Below are 18,019 nucleotides of genomic sequence, written 5' to 3' on the forward strand. Positions count from 1 at the left end.
ACTTGAATAGAAATCATTATGAAAGTAAGGTCTATGGATTATAATTTATTTATCGTAACGATCATGGGCATTTCAATTCAAAGGGCAAATATGTGGTATTTCGTAACTTTGTCATGGTGTGAATGGTAAACTTTAGATCCATAAGAACTTGAAGATTTCGCCCAATAAATAATTTCTAAAATAGCATGACTGTGTCGTGTGTAATTTTTTTTCGGTATATTTAGAAATTATGTATAATGTAATGAGGTAAAATATATTTTGTATTTTTTTTTGTAATGCTTTCACACAAAAATTACTGGTCCGATTATAAAAATTATTTCATCATAATGCATCCTGAGTCACATAATGGCTATGTTTTAATTATTTTTATACTAGGTCAGCATATAGGCTATGTTTCAATTCCTTTTATCCTAGGTCCTAGGCAGAGAAGCAGATAGTAGAAAAATAATGTATACATGAATTTTATAATTAACCAAGAAAACAAGAAAGTGTGTTTAGCCATAAACAAGTTATTATTTAATCACACGTTGCCAGTAATTGCTGTTACACTACAATTATTCTTATTGCAACATGCTATACAGATTTATACAGTTTACAATTTACATATTCCTGTATTCAGATTACAACTTTTCTATTTCCTATTATTTATAAAATTAAATAAACAATTTTCTTTTACACTAATTTGGTATATGGAATAAACACGACTTACTTTTTAGTCTAAATATAACACATTTCAATATAAAATGAACTCAACAGTTTTACATAACATTAACGAACAACTTGGTAACGCGCTACACCCTCATAGACATATTATATTCATTGGAGACCACTTGGCCAGTCAATTCACTGAAAACGAATTTCCATATATTTCCCACCACCCTAGAAGCAAGCTCGTCGGTCTCGACTAACAGACATTCAGACGTTTCGGACCGCGGCCTGCGCGCGCGTTTGTGTGTACCATAGTGTTGTGACAGTGATGCGAGCGTGTATACTCAACTTTATTTTGTGATAGATATGTATGTGTGTAGTAGCCGTAGAAAAATGAGCGGTAAGTTATGAATATTATTTTATTATTAAATTCAATTTTATATAAAAAAAAATATTAGATTGAACGAAAAGAAATCAACTTATAATTGAACTGAATTATTAAGTACCTATCTATGAATTATAACAAGTAAGAAAAAATATGGGATTTTTACAAGTAAGTGATCTACGAGTCTCTTTTATTGATAGAGCAGTAAGTATGCAAATAATAGCCGTTAGACATTACTAGTGCGTTTGATCTATATCGCTCTATTTACAGAACCAGTAAGTAAAGCTAATTCTTAGAAGTTTTTGTCAATTGAATTTATATACGCACTACACATGGTCATGTTTCACATTGATTTTCTTATGATATTATACAAAAATAAGATAAAATAAGAAATCGCTTAAAATATTCATTCGAATGATTCGAAACAATAATACATTCATCAATCAATTTTTACTATATCGATAGGTTTTCCTAAAAAAACAAGTCAAATACCTACTTAGCTAAAGCTAATTTTGATTTTTTTTTTAATTGTGAGACGAGCTCACAGAATATATACCTAAACTTGTAACAAGTAAAATTTATACATTGGTAAAGTATCCTGTAAGATGAATTTTAAAATCGTGATTTTTTTCGATGTACACGAGCTTACACAGGTTCTCTCCACTTGTACTAACTACCTATTTATCAACTATATTTGTTACATTTTCTATCACATGAAGTTCATACTAAACATATCATCTCCCATGGGATCAATTTCCACTTAACTCAATTAACACTCATAAATGCGTTAACGAGAACGAGTATGACCGGCTTACACAGTTTAAATCAGTTTCCATTTTAAATTATTCTACTTTTTGTGTACATAACGGTTGGGTTTACATTTCAGTATGAAACATATGTAGATTGTAGAATGCAATGAATCTATCATGCACTTGCTATGTTCATTCAATTAATATGTAACAGGAAAATAATTAGTTTTCCTGCAGTTTTGGTATTCATGAAAAAACGTAGGTAGGTAAACTTTTGACCTATACGTAGTCTACAACAGCTAAAGTTTAAAAAAAAAGTTTATTTTTTGTATTTTAAAATTTCGCCTAGCTACCTAATTATCTAATTGACCAATAGATTTAATTGCACAAAATTATTTTACTGTCCCTTTATGTTCTTAAATGATTGTTGTATGCAAAAGCTTTGTGTAATGAAAGCTCGTCTTACAAAAGGCACGCTTTTATTTCAGTTCATTTGAATATTTCAATACAATTTTATCTATTATCCAAATATTGTAGTTAGGTAAACAAATACAAGTTATTGTCGCTTAAGAATAATGTAAAAATAGAAAGCAAGACGTGATCAATTATTCAGTTTCACTTCTTTGTTAGTTAGAACGATTTGCGGTAAATTAAATCCAGAACAATCTTTTTCATAACTCAGAAGCGTGATAAGGAATTCAGCTTGAATTTGTGGTTTCTTTTGTTTCGATTGTATCAGTGATTTATATCGTTTTAACTGAGTAGATCTTTACTGGAGTATGTGTGAGTGGTGTGCGATAAACATGTGTTATAGTTTTAATCTTGTATAATTAATTAATGTAAAGTTCGAATTATATATGTTTTTAATTAATATTGTATGTTATGTTTGAAATACTTTCTACTTAATAAAATTAGGTCAGTAGAACTTTATTTTAATAATATGATGAAGTGATAAATTATTTTTTGATCTAGTTTCACTGAACTTTTTTACGTATTTCATATGAAGCTTTGATAGAGCTTTTTGTACATCGTAAAGCTTTTTTTGTCTTATGTCATAACGATCACCTTTCCTGGGGAGAAAGAAGGAAAATATATAACCAGTAGGTAATAAGCGCAAAAGTTAGCGTGTATTTAATTATATAGCTCACGTACGGAACAAAATGATATTGATGTAATTTTAAGGAAGCTGTTTATCTATACCGTGTCACAGATAATATAATACAAGACTATGTATTAGCGATCTATCAAACTATCTATGAAATTTTTTATTTGTTACAAATGCTATCTTTGATATCGCGTCGCCTTAGTAGAGTAATAATTTATCACTTCCGTAAAAGTTTTACAAGAAATAAATAATAAGTTAATAGTTTTTTAACTAGTATTTTTATATTCAGAATTACCACATCGCTCTACTTGTCCAAATGCTAACAAAATTTACAACAGTAGTTAGGAAAATATATCTTTTTACTTCTTAATCAAAATAGAATCAGCACAGTTACAAATTGCTCGTTAATAAATCTATAGTGATTGCATCGAGTGACACATTTTTCACTCCATTTCGGGCTCATTACTATTTACTTTCGCCCAAGAAAAGCGGCCGTTGAAATTGGTCATGTTTTGTAACAAATGTGCGTTATAGTCATGGTTATAGTGCTACCGTTGTTTTATGGGCCCTTACATGTCTTGTTACATAATCAAAATGCGAGTATTGTTCTACAAACTTTCGTTTATGGGCGATTTAAGTGTCATTTATAATATAACACGCTATAAATGATGTAGTAAAATGATATCACCGAGTCTAATTGCGTAATATGATACGAAAAATTAAATTGATACATAAAGAATATTTTTTTAATGTTAATGAAGTAGAGTTTTATACTACTGTGATAAATAGATTACGTTCTTAGAAAATGTAGAGATAATTGTGTTGCAGACTTTTTATATTAATTTTGGTTCACTGAATAAATTATGAGGAAATCTTGACTTCTTTAATAATCTCTTAATATATACATATAAATCTCGTGTCACAATGTTTGTCCTCAATGGACTCCTAAACCACTTAACCGATTATAATAAAATTCGCACACCATGTGCAGTTCGATCCAACTTGAGAGATAGGATAGGTTTTATCCCGAAAATCCCACGGGAAAGGGAACTATGCGGGGTTTTCTCTGAAAACGCGGGCGAAGCCGCGGGCGGAAAGCTAGTAAGATTATAAGCAAAGGTACCTTCATTATGCTTCTTTTCATCAAGTTTATTACATATACATTTTAGTGACCCTTTTTCTTCAAAAATAATTTTAACTTTTTCTAAATACAATGACAAAGCATTATTTTTCAAAAAGCAATTTTGCATTGTGCCTAATTTTTCCAATACCCACTTTAAAGCTATACATCATTCTCTAGTAATTTATTCTTATTCAACTAACAGTATGATGCTTTCGTATGAATCAGCGTATCTATTGTACTACACAGATATCCGGGTTTGGCTGTACATTATGGTCATTATGCACAATAATCTAGGCTCTTTCAAGTTTTCAATATGTACAATATAATTTTACAAGTGTAGAAAATGTATTTTAATGATCTAAAAGCCTGTAATTTTAAAAAATGTGTATGTAAGTATACCTATATTTATTTCTCAACTAAATTTTCGTTAAGAATTCTTTATAATGATTAGGATAATCCAATAAGTACCGTGAGTTACAAAACTAATACGAATTTTATACAAATTCAACCTCAAATAAATAGAGATTTCACAATAAGTGATAACAATATAAGTTAAAAAAAATCAAATTTGTATCCTTCTTACATAGGTTCTCTTTTAATCAAGAATTAATTGCCAACCCAACCAAACATAACCAATTGAACAATAGTTAATATATAGTAAATAGATAGTGACCTGTTTATCATTGCATTCAACTCATTAATTCCTATATACAAAAATAAAATGCAAAAAACACCTTGACCTCACAAATCACGGAATCAAGTTCACGAGGTAACGTAAATAAAGTCGAGAGCCATCTACCAAGATCATTGACCGTATGCGTTGGAATATTTTAATATTGGACTGAAATCCGAAAGTGAATCGTCATGGCGCAGGCGGGTCACGTACCCAAGGAAAGTGACCACGAAGGTCACGGGCGGTGAATCGTAATGAAGCCTTACTCTTTTTGAATAGTGATTAGTGTCATTACACGCAGTTTGGGTTTGTGTCTTTAACTGTTGTACCGGTGTTTTCTATCGTTGTGGGGCTAATTAAGCTGTCGATTATTGGCTGTAACGAGTGTGGAACTAGTTGAACCGAAAGTTTTTCGAATTTATGTTACGTATTCTGTTAGATGTTCTAAAGTTCTACAGTTTATTTAATCGCTTTTATTTCTAGATTTAAATGGATATGAATGGAATAAGAATACATTTATTGTAACTGAAACTATTAGGTACTTCAATTGTATATAAGGTTTTTGAATATATAATATCAAAATACACTAAAATACAAAATGATTGTCAACATTATCCTCATACTCCCACAGTCATTACGTTTTTACATGCTGTATTTTATACTTTATACTATACTATTCCGACATGTACAAGGCAGTCATTACATAATATTACCATGTACATTGATCAAACTTTTACTCCCAACAAAACATCTATTTCTGAATTCCCACATGAAGAATGGACGTCGACAAAAGTGACAGTTTATTGCCATGGCAATGACATCAATCGATTTGCGGCGTGTGAGTTTTGTTTTTTGGCTCCGGTTCCGCAAGAAATCGGGGAAGTGAGTGTGGGATCCTTTATTTGATTTGCATGTGAGCTTGTTTATGTTAAATTTATTAGACAGCTATTTCAAAAAGGTTGTCACTCAAAAACTTTTACTGTATAAGTTTCAGAGCTTGACCGACAATCAGTGCGTACGTCAGTCGCGCTTGTCATATGTATGGAAATTCATAAACCCGTTTATAGCTAGACCGACCATACGCACGCGTATTGTCATGCGCATTAGCGTCATTATACGTAGTATATTATTATTAGTCTGTGGTGTCATAGTCATACAATTGTTGATGCGTATCGTCAGGACCGACGGTACGCACTGACAGTCGGTCAAGCTCTGCAACCAGCCAAGCTTTTGATATTACCACCGAACGACATAATATGTCGTGTCGTATTATATAGATGGATGAAATGAATAAATGCTAGTGTAATATATTGAACCAACCAACTATAAAGTTTATGTTTCATAATAAAATGTATCTCTATGTAACGAGCCCGGAAAACAACCATAACTTAGTTTTATGAAAGCGTTAATAAAATATAACATATTCATTAAAATCTTTAAGAAATTTCGTGTATGTTACATATGATTTGAATTAGTATAATATTGGAATAGTCATTGCATAAAATACATTGCATGATTGGAATTGCCAGCTAAGTGCTACAGTTAATCGTATAAATAACTATGTCAGTGGGTGACCCACGCCATGTTTTTCATGTTTATTATACCCATTATTACATCTTCTATCCTTTGAAATAAATGTAGATTTATCTGAAGACCAAAAAATTTACCTACATATTATAAAATATTAATAATTGGCTTATACAGATATACCTACTTTACGGCTACTGCAAATGCATAACATGCGATGTCTTTCTATAGAGACTATGGTGTTGTTTGATAGCGTTAACAGCATGTCCTACAAAAGAGTTCAACGCGCTACGGAAGCTACGTAGTCTTTAACTTCTCTGTACATACAAATATATTAGTTTGCTCTGTGATAGAAATAGAGAGAACATCTAAACTTACCTCGTCGACGTATGTTCCTATTGTTAGAAATACTGATTAATGATTTAATTCGATAGATAAATCTTATAATTATATGACATAATTATTTTCAAATTAAGGAAGCGCAAAAGTTGGGATTTGGAAATTTTTTAAAATTAAGATAGATGAAATCTTGACTTGGATCATAGGGTTTTTGTAGTAAAAAAAATATATGACGTTTTATAATGATGTTTTTATCCATCTATTTAATAATGTAAACAAATATGTATGTATAATTAATATTACTTATTCACTTCTTACCTAAATTTTCTCTCAAAGAAAGCCAAATAAAAAATAAATGTTATTCAAATTTTCGGTTTCTCTTTTATTATAATTAACTACCATTATTTTAAACCTTTCTTTAACACCGTTTAAACTTTTGTTATCATTCTCCTATGACTTAAACTCACTTTAACTTAAAGTTATAATTTTCCAGGGTGTAAATTATATTAAGGTTTTAATTTTCTATGTGATCGTAATTTCTCACATTCATAAACTAAGCTATTTATTAAACACTAGCTTCCGCCCGCGACTCCGTCCGCGCGGATGTCAGTCTTCGCGTGGATGGTTTATTTCTCCATTTTGAGTAACTCAGACAATGACATCTTATAAAATATATATATTGGACCCAAATACGGTTAGGCCTATAATAATACGCAACGTGTGTTCGCGGTTCTACAGAAGAACGTCTATGGATAAAACTGAAAAATTAAGATTAATTTTTTTCTACGTATTTTTCCAGAATAAAAAGTATCCCATTTTACGCCCAGGATAATAAGGTATAATTATACCATGTTTCATCGAAATCGAACCGTTAGTTTTCACGTGATGCCTTCACATACAGACAGACAGACAGACAGACAGACAGACAAAAATTTTTTTAATCACATATTTGGGTTTGGTATCGATCCAGTAACACCCCCTGGTATTTATTTTTTCAATATTTTAAATGTACAGAATTGACCCTTCTACAGATTTATTATATGTATAGATGCGTATTCAGCGGATAATAAATATGAATTATTGCATTAAAATAATATAGAAATAATAATAGTTATTTAATTTCTATTATTAGCATGCGTTACATTTAAGAACCGTACCAAATAATCGCAAATCACAAGATAATGGCAGCAATGATTAGATGGAACGACGCACGTGCATTTAGCGATTCGTGAGATGTAAATAGGAAAATCACTTTTATTTTCAAGCTGTTACGGTGTACTGTTGCTTGTGTGCCGTGCTCTCTCGTGTGATGAAGGCATAAAAATGTATTTTCTCGCAGCAAATAGCTGGAGTGAAACGTTCCACGCTCTGGGGAACATCGCGAGCGAGTGGGAACTCATATGGCACAAGTCAACGTGTGTGAAATTAAATTTTAAGGCGCATTGTCTCTAAGATCGTTTGTTTCACTGAGTCAAAAATAAATACCGATTTTCTTTCTTATATATCACTACATAGTATAAAACAAAGTCGCCTTCTCTGTCCCTATGTCCCTACTCCCTTTGTACGCTTAAATCTTTAAAAAAGGTTTTTTTTTATATTCAAGAGGAAGGTTTTAGTATATAATTTATTAGGTTTTAAACAAAGCGGGCGAAGCCGCGGGCGGTAAGCTAGTAGAGCAAAAACAAATCACGCTCTAGTAGTAAAAAGTTCGCTATTATAGAATTTCAATCGAATTCCTGAGTCGGTCCAAATTTTGAGGTATTTCTTATTTTAAAACTGACAGAAAGTCATTGTTATAAAGCCTTACATTTACTAAAAACCTGTGAAGAATTAAATATACATCTATTCTACATATACAATTATTCGCCAAGGAATGAATTCTTGGTTTGTATTTGTGAATGACTGAAAAAATTTCTTAAGCATCTGAAGTTTGGAAAAGTCTCCACTCAATTTTTCAATTAAAATTGTTTATTTTTCCATATAATATGTAAATGTATCCAATTTTGAATGAGCACTTAATCTCGCACGAAAGCGTGTTGTTGCCTGTCTTTAACTAAAAGATGCATATAATCTCTAGCACATTAATCGTGTAATTACATTTTCTATTTTCCAATATTACGTGATCAGTGTTGCACGTAACACAAGAAGTCAATATCCTTGGACGAGAAGAAGACGAAGGTAATTTGCTTATATGAAATTGCTTAGTATAAAAAGTTTTAGAAAATTAAATATACTTCCCTGTACTGGATAAATTGCCTTAATAAATTTGTAAGGAAATAAATTGTTGTATACTAACCACATAGCTAATGTCATGTTTACTTAGTGTAAATTACATTTTGTACAAATAAATCTATACTTCTATTATAAAGCTGAAGAGTTTTTTTGTTTGTTTGAACGCGTGAATCTCAGGAACTGATCCGATTTGATAAATTATTTCGATGTTAGACAGCCCATTTATCGAGGAAGGCTAGGCTATATATCATCATGCTAAGACCAACAGGAGCGGTACCACGCGGGTGAAACCGTGGAGTGCAGCTAGTTAGTAAATAAATAATGAAAAAACATAGAGCTTTATATTATCTTCGGTCTTACTTTGCTTTATACTGTCTAAAAGGGCATTTATTTGCAAAATAGATCCTGTGAACTATGTTACTAAATTAATGATGATGCATACTACATATTGTGATAATTCTGATCTTTACTGGCACACATTTATAGCAGTAACTAGATAAAACATTTTATACAGTGAGTCACTCGGAGTTACTCACGCATACAAACTTTCAGTTAGATAGGTAGAGACGGGTGATGACTATAGTGTCACGGTGCATACACAAGGCGGGCATACTATATTATGATAAAAATATTTTTATGATATTGTTTAGAAATTCTTGAAAATTTTATGAAGACAAATAAAATGTTATCAATTCAAAGGTTTTATATTCTTTTTTTTCAAATGTAATGTTATAAATACGAAAACTTCCTTACTACTTCCTTACCTATGAATTGATAACTAACAAGGTTAATGAAACATTAATTAGCTCTCCAAAATCTGCGATCTGGTGGTCAAACAAAAAAATCTCATCATACCTATATCTAAAATTTTAAACATAGTTAAAAATATATATGAAAAAGTTTGAATTATAATTCAAACTTTTTCATATAAAATCTTAGAATGTAGTTCCTCGTATCCTAGTGTTTAGCACATAGGTATATTTCTTAACTAATAGGAAAAGTCGTATGGAAAATGAATATAAATTGAACGAAAGTAAAAGTGTCTAATCAAAAACATGCGTCATCCAAAACAACTTCCACTATTAAATTTAATGCAATAGCTTCCTATGAATATGTTAAAATTCTCACACGTACTACCTATGCTATGTCAATACAACATGGCTTTCCGAATCATTGTCCATTCAAAGCAGGTCCCATGGTTATGGTGTAATATCCCCATAACGCAATGAGAACCACGTACCAATGAAAATATAGAAAGTAATTGTATGTAATTTGTTTGGATACTTTTCCTGCTTTTATAATGATGATGACTATAGCCGCTTCATCAAAATAGAAATAATACATGGGCTTTTCAAAATTATGCCGAATCTCAAATTATGCCGAAAACATAAAATTACAATTGAGTTACTACTCAAAATATTGATAAAATCATCGAGTAATAAGTAACCAATAAAATATATTGTCTAACTTTCGCACAATCTTCAACATTATTTATATATAATATATCCAATTGGTTTCAAAGAAAGAAAACATATTAGTACAGTTATACATATTCAGAGACTTAACAATTAACACAAACACGCGAAATAAATACAATTAATAGTAAAAAATGTCAAATCTAACATGAGTTATTTTGCTAGATTAATTACAATGGCATTCTGATTCTATTTGTAGTACCAATTCGTGCAGGTATGAAAAGTATAACTAAAATTTGTGGGAACCAGCGGTCACGGTCATGTAAACCGTTCCGCTCTAAATATACACCGTTTAAGCTTCCAATATATCATGTCTTCCGCTCTTTCTATAGAACGTAAAGAAGTATATATAAAAACGAGTTCAGTTTCGCAAATCGTATGAAACAGATACGATCTTTCGAAATCGGAGGTGTACTGCCGCATTGATTCGCTATTGTTTGAAGTTGCTAATGCAATCAATAAAGCACACGTATTTTCTATATGACATGAACATTTGCACTTCACTATGATAACTTATATTTTCCTTATAATTATAGTACTTACCTACATATAGGATAATGCAATGTACTACGAATACCAATCCATCTTTTTAGATCGGGAAAATATTTTTCTGTCAGAATGCCTACTTATATTTTTTGTCTTGAAATTCGTACATAATATCGATAGAAAATACCAGAGTACATATGAATGACCTATGTATAAATATATAACATCCATACTAATATTATAAATGCGAAAGTAACTCTGTCTGTCTGTCTGTTACTCAATCACGCCTAAACTACTGAACCAATTTTCATGAAATTTTATATGGAGATATTTTGATACCCGAGAAAGGACATAGGCTACTTTTTATCCCGGAAAAATGACGCAATCCCGGAAATCCCACGGGAATGGGAACTATGCGGGTTTTTCTTTGACTGCGCGGGCGAAGCCGCGGGCGGAAACCTAGTATTACATATTTAACCCGTCAATTCCCAGTGTCACCTGTAGGTGACAGTAGTTTAATATTTTTTTTCTACCACATGACAATTAATTTTTGAATTCTACCATGTTTGTTGCAAAGCTTATTAGTTGAACTATTCATGTTTTTTTTCTGGCAAAGCTAACTTTATGATTTTTATCAAATTTGCTTAGTTGTTTCGCGCGTACTTGAAGTAGTCAGAGTTTGTGTGATTCCTTGAAGTGTAAAGTGATATAAAAATGTCCCGACAGTAAGTGTTGTTTTTTTTCTTATTGCATATAGTAAATGAAAGTATTATCTATAATATAAATATATTTTATGATAAAAATAACTAATAGCATCTTCACTACAGCGCTGAAAATATGCCGTGTCACCTGGAGGTGACACTGGGCATTATAATAACTTTATTATTCCGAATTCATTGTAAGTAATACCAAGACTGTTGTTTATTTTCTTCTTATTGCTATGTGGTGATATTGTTTTAGAGGTTGTTTACGTATTACAGGTTGACGTTAGATGAGATTGCCTAGGAGTTGCACGCCAGAGAAGACCCAGGCGATATTATTTTATTTCCTCCTGATGATGGTGTGGGGACTGACGAAGAAAGTGGAGACGAAAATGACGCTAGTATTTTTCATTTTTCTAGTCGCATGCTTTGAGCACAATTAGAATGTAAAAATAAACCTTCCGTCTTTGGAGAAAATTGTGTACATGACGAAGAAGAAGTCGAAATACCGAAGAAAAAATACCTTACAAAGCTTTTGATGAAATTATTGCCGTCATGTGGCATCGTCACCATTGTATCCAACTAACACGGATTGGATCCTATCATAAAAGTAGATCGCTTTAGATTTGTGGATAAAAAACATGTTTTGGCATAGAAGCATCTTACCAAAATGCATGGCTGATCAAAGGGCTGATGGCAACTAACTGGACCTACTAAGATTTCCAACGGAATGTGGTAATCGTAATTCTGCCTATATATTCTCAGTACAAATGAGAGTGCCCACAGAAATGAGGAGAGCTGGAACCGCGGACGACCATTCGGTAGTTGATCTCTCACAATGTAGATGCAGGTACGCACGGTAGGTACCAACGCACTAGAAAAATGTGCGCCAAGTGCAATATCAGTTTACATATAAAGTGTTGGTACATGTTCCAGAATAAATAAGTAATGTATTTCTTTCTACTTGTTCATAAATAAAAATTATTATAATAATTTATTTTTATTCCCAACAAAAAAAAAGAACAACCTTGTTAACCCTTTAGAGTCCTAAGTTAAAACAATGCCCAGTGTCACCTGTAGGTGACACCCTCATAAAAAAAAATTGGGGGGTAGTATTTTTTTTTGTTTTTTGTTTTTGTCCTCGCCAGATGTATTTTAACTATTTCAGTAAAAGAGAAATGCAAAATTGCTATTAACTTAGACATGGGAATTGAAGAGTTAAGACAAAAGTACCTGTATGTATCAGTCTAGAGATGGTGCACTTTCACAAAAAATAATGGACAAATATAATAAAACTACATCTTAGCCCGTTTAGTCAATATATAGAATCGTTAAATAAAATTTAATGCATATTATACATATCTTACACGTAAATAGAAAAGTAAATATATATAACAAGGAATGTCAAATAGAATGACAGTTATTAACAAGCGAAGAAAAGCGATTATCCGTAAAGTAATAAAATATTTTCGCTTTTTTCACCATTTGGTGAGCACTCATTAGCAAATTTTCATCATTCTATGTAAATGGCGCCTTTGATCACTAACTTTTCTGTATTTTTAACCGACTTCAAATAAGAAAGAAGGTTCTATGGTATATTATTTTTAATGATAAACTGCACATCCAAAGGATTCCCTGTAATAAATAAACGTTATACGAGAAATTTTAGCTTAATGTAAATAGACATATTTACCAGAATTTTCCACGCAAAACCAGCTTAAAATATTGTTTTTATACTACAATACAAGATGGCCTAAATCTCACGACATATTGAGTAATATTATCGCTGCTCTACTTTTTTAATAGTGTTTACTAGAACACTTATGAACAATCGATATTTCTGACTTTCCGATATTGTGATTGTATAATTCTTTCGTTTGAATAACTGTATACAATGCGGAAGACTATAAAACTATTTTACATCGTTATGATTGCGTTAGAGCCTACACGATTGTAGGTTTTCAAAATTAGCATATAATTAGAACTCCACCCCTATCCGAATATGGTGCTATAACACGAGTATGTCTTATTGAATAATAATAATAGGCTTACTATCACTTAACATCTAATAAACACCCTCTTTTTCAGATTTATTTCTTTATTTCTTATTTAAGATATATTTTACTTAGTGATACTTATATAATATAATATAATAATAATATATACGAGCAAAGATAATTAACGTATTTCCACGTGTTTGCAGAGTTGCGGCTATTGGTGTCGCTCTTGCTGGTGCAATGCTTCATCTTGTGTGCAGACTGCATCAAACACCATCGTCGGTCCATGGGACCACATTCGGTAAGTTTTATCTATTTTTAAGAGCTAATGGATACCTTATGTATTTAAACATTGTATTTTTTCCATTTCTTTTAAATTCTATCACATTAATACGTGTCGATACTCAACTTGATCCGTGATTTTTTTGCAGACTGTTTGTTCCTTAAATTGGCCAATAACATCATCATTATTATGAGAAATAGTAAAGTTAAGCTTTTTGAAATCTAATTTCACTGGGTAGTAGTATGACACAAATTTAAGAAGATACCGTATTGAAAGTTGTTAAGGCAAACACAATGATTGACATTTTTGGTTCATGCTAGCTAACGTTTATTTCTTATTACATTGGAAATTATACAGCAAAAATGAGAATAAGCCGTTAAAAATCTAATTTATTATTTATTCTTTTCAGAATTTACCAGTGTCGAAAAGTGGATGGAGACCTGTTGTGGGATCCGAGGGGCTCTTTTACGGTTCATTTGGAACTGCCCCGCTTCATGCTCCTTATAAATCGCCTGTCCCAATTCATGACTACTATTCTTCAACTGGTCGCCCGTTAGCCCAGCGAGATGTCGCTAAACTGACATCCATCGCCCAATCGTACCGACCAACAACCTTAAGAACCGTACCGGTTTCACAAGGAAACCCAGCCGGCAATCAGCCTATAAACTCTTATCTCAATCCTTATGCTTTACCCAATAATGGCTTCACTCAGTACAAGTTCCTCCAGAACTATCCAGGCGACAACGTATTCATCAGAAACCCTCAAAATCAGTTTCTATCACGTCCCGTGTATCAACAAAAGTTTCCCACAAAGCAGAAGCAGCAACAACAACAGCAACAGCAATACCATAATAATATTTTACAATCACTGACAAGCATTCAGCCAATTCATTTCGGCTATTATTCCACACCTACACCAGTGAATATCCTTGGAAATCCCATACAAATATACGCCAGACCAGATTCGAAGCGACCACAGGCGAGCGGTACTGAAATTTACAAACAAGAACTTTACAAACTTCCAAACAATGCGCAGCAAGTGAACCAACAAGCAAATCAGCAAGAGAATCAGCAAGCGAATCAGCAATCTAACCAACAAGTAAAAACAGCTCAACAACAAGCGGTCGCAGCTACTAATCTCCAGTCAGCCAATCCCTACTTTCAATATTCTTTACAAGATTTGGCCCAGATACAGCAACTGCCTCATAGTCTTTTAAGTATGAATCTGTTCACATAATATATTATCTAAGATCAAAAGTTATTTACACTTTCTTTTACCTCTCAATCTTAAAAAAATATGTGTAAATGCAATTTCAAAGTGTTTTTCATATTTTCAGGTTCATTTGGATCGTTCGGCATTCAATCTGTCAAAAACAGAGATCCAGGATATTCTACAACAAAGGGCACTTATCAGCAACCACAACCGACCAAGCAGACATTGTTCCAGTCATTGAATTTCCAAAATGGTGTGAAGTCTACACCTGCTGTATTCGCAACCTCAACTCCAAACACACAGGCTATACAAAATCAATTTAGTTTCGGTACGACATTCAACGATCTAGCCAATGTACCAACACCTCGCACTAAACCAGCACATCCCACTAAAATAGATCCCAACGCGGGCAAGAAAACGGGTGGATTTAAACCAAGTCCTCAAGATCCATTTATTAAAACCAACCAACAAGGAGAACAAAATAGAATAACTACGTATAATCCTCAAATTCCACATGTAACATCAGCGCCAAATCAGTACTATGATTATAATTTCGATTTACAAAAAACACAACAACAAAATTATAATCAGGATAATCTAAACTACAATGGGAACAATCAACAATTATATGACAATGTAGGTCTAAATCAACAAGTATCTCAGCAGTACATAAATGCACCGAGCGCATCAAACGCAGATAGTACTCTCAGTGGTGTGTCATATCAACCAACTTACGAAGTTACTGATAAAGAGGCAGATGATGTCACGCACGCTTCTACAGGTGGTTGGTTACAAGATCCATATGAAACAAATGAGAAATTAACCGAGGATAGTACGTTAAAATCAGATTACTCAAACGCCTTATTTGCTACTCCGACTACTACGCTTAACGAATCCCCTGATGAATATGCTATTGTAACCGAAGCAGATATAGGATTTGAAAATGGATTTAATTATAATAGCCAAATAGAAACTCAAAGTAGGCGACCATTGGGCGATGATTTTGAACCGATTGGACAGCAGAAACTCAAAGAATATTACTACAAAGTATCGACACCATCAAACAGGCGTACTAAGAAACCGGCTAAAATCGTACAGGAAGTTACAACACAAGCAACTGTATCAAGTGAAGTTCCAGTAGAGGCTCTTCCGACACTACCACCTGATCAACATTTCAAACGACCTAGTGCCCCTGAAACTACGGAGAAGGAAAGAACTCGTAAAAGAAACAAGATAAGGAGACGCCGTCCAATAGGTCATAGACATAGGGACGAATCAAACACACCAAAATCTACAACTACTACATCTGATGTGCCTCAAACAACAGAAGAAACTCACACAGTTAGACCTAGGATAAGGCCATTAAAACCTAGAACAGAATCACCACTTACAACACTTAGTGTTACTACCGAATTAACTACAAGTGCATTGCCAACAATTTCTCCTACTTCACCAACAGTTACAGCTATGAAGAAAAAAGTAAACCATCAAAGGTTTCTCACTACTAACGCGGCAAGACAAGAAACAACAACGCAAATAATAAGCGAGGAAAGTAAAGAATCACCCATTATGAAAATAGCGACACGTCCCCAAAATACAAGAAATTCTTACGATTATAGAAATAGTGAAGTTCCTGATTATAGCCATAAGCAAGACGAAAAGGATACGCCAACCAGCGATATATCTGTTAGCTTAACAGACACATATAAAAATTCAGCCGATATTCTCAAAGATTTTTCATTTCACAGAGACGTAAGACCCGTTGAAATCAAAGAAGTAACTACTGAAGCCATTCGCGAAAGTGCTGAAATAGAAACAACAACAACTCCCAAAACAGAGACATCTAAAAATATAGGAAAAATACAACGACCCAAATTAAAGAATAAATATGACAGACCGAAATTTAGCGTTAAAGATTATAGAAATAGACTAAGTTCAACAACGAGTAGCACTGAAAAACCCACAGAAAATACGCCCAGAGCGAGACCGCTTAGAAAGAATCCCTATTCAGAAATTAATTCTGATGTAGAAACAACGACAGAAAGGAAGCGATTTACACCAAAAGAACCAAGACATAAACTTAACAGAACAGACAACAATGAGCAAGAAATACACTCACGTACACACATCAGACAAAGACAGACAACGCCTGATACAACAGAAAGTACAACACAAAAAATCTCTGCAAGAATACGCAACGGTCAACGAAGACCTAAGCCCACAGAAGAAACTATAGAAACTTCCAGCACAACAGTCGGCAAGAGGCCTTTGAGGAAAAAAATCAAAGACTCTGAAACCGGAGAATCAGTTCAAGACGTGTCTATCAGTGAAACAGCATATAACTCTGATCACAAAAACGATTTCACTTCAGAGAGAACGAGGTCTGAGAGTGCTATAATGAAAATAGCAGATAAAAAACATCAGGACCACATAGAGCGTCTATTCGAGCATTCTAAACGGGTTTCAGATTTGACTCTTGCCGCGAGCAAGGACTACAACACACCTGGTATGTTTAAGACAGTTTCATCGAACAGCAGGCGAATACCGAACTATTTTACGATAGCAACAGACGATCCAATACTTCCAATAGAAGCATTTTTCCCGCAGCTTAACCAAAAGAAGGAATCTCAACTTTCCTAGTTAGTTTTACCAAAGCAAATCTCTTTGTCTGCCAAAGCGTCATTTTCTAAATCTAGTTTAAGGTAGAATTATTTATTAACATTTTCTCCATTAACCACGGCAACGGACCACGGATTAGAGTCATCAGTCAATATATGTTTTTTTTCTATTCTTCAAAGGGCATTTATTGGGTTTCAATTTTAGGTACTACATAATTTCTTATATTATTCTTACATAGATTTTAAGCTTAAAAAATACTATTTTATATAAATTAAGCAGTTGCCGTGAAAATGATGACGCCTAAAGCGGTTGTATACAACCCACCTGCATTTTATCTTTAACTGTCCTTGGTGCTCATTTAATGTTAGTTAATCTTAGTGATACGAAGGAAGTATTATGTGTGTGTGTATCAGTGTGTCTCAATATTTATATCGATAGGTTATTGTAAATAAAAAACTCTTATT

General features: G+C 32.9%; 1 protein-coding gene across 1 annotated transcript; it reads left to right on the forward strand.

The window, feature by feature from the left end:
• Positions 1-931: 931 nt before the first annotated feature.
• LOC123699145 lies at positions 932-18,018 on the forward strand. Its single transcript, XM_045646023.1, has 4 exons — positions 932-1,048; positions 13,647-13,741; positions 14,133-14,940; positions 15,061-18,018. Exons 1-4 carry the CDS (start codon positions 1,015-1,017, stop codon positions 17,574-17,576), a joined length of 3,453 nt encoding a protein of 1,150 aa, XP_045501979.1. The 5' UTR covers positions 932-1,014; the 3' UTR covers positions 17,577-18,018.
• The last annotated feature ends 1 nt before the right edge of the window (position 18,019 follows it).

This window comes from Colias croceus, chromosome 17 (genome assembly GCF_905220415.1).
Source record: "Colias croceus chromosome 17, ilColCroc2.1".
Classification (NCBI taxonomy): domain Eukaryota; kingdom Metazoa; phylum Arthropoda; class Insecta; order Lepidoptera; family Pieridae; genus Colias; species Colias croceus.

Coding starts and splice junctions, on each gene's coding strand:
- LOC123699145 (XM_045646023.1), top strand. CDS start 1,015: ATGTATGTGTGTAGTAGCCGTAGAAAAATGAGCG. Junction 1,049..13,646: donor TAGCCGTAGAAAAATGAGCG/GTAAGTTATGAA, acceptor ACGTGTTTGCAG/AGTTGCGGCTATTGGTGTCG. Junction 13,742..14,132: donor GGTCCATGGGACCACATTCG/GTAAGTTTTATC, acceptor TATTCTTTTCAG/AATTTACCAGTGTCGAAAAG.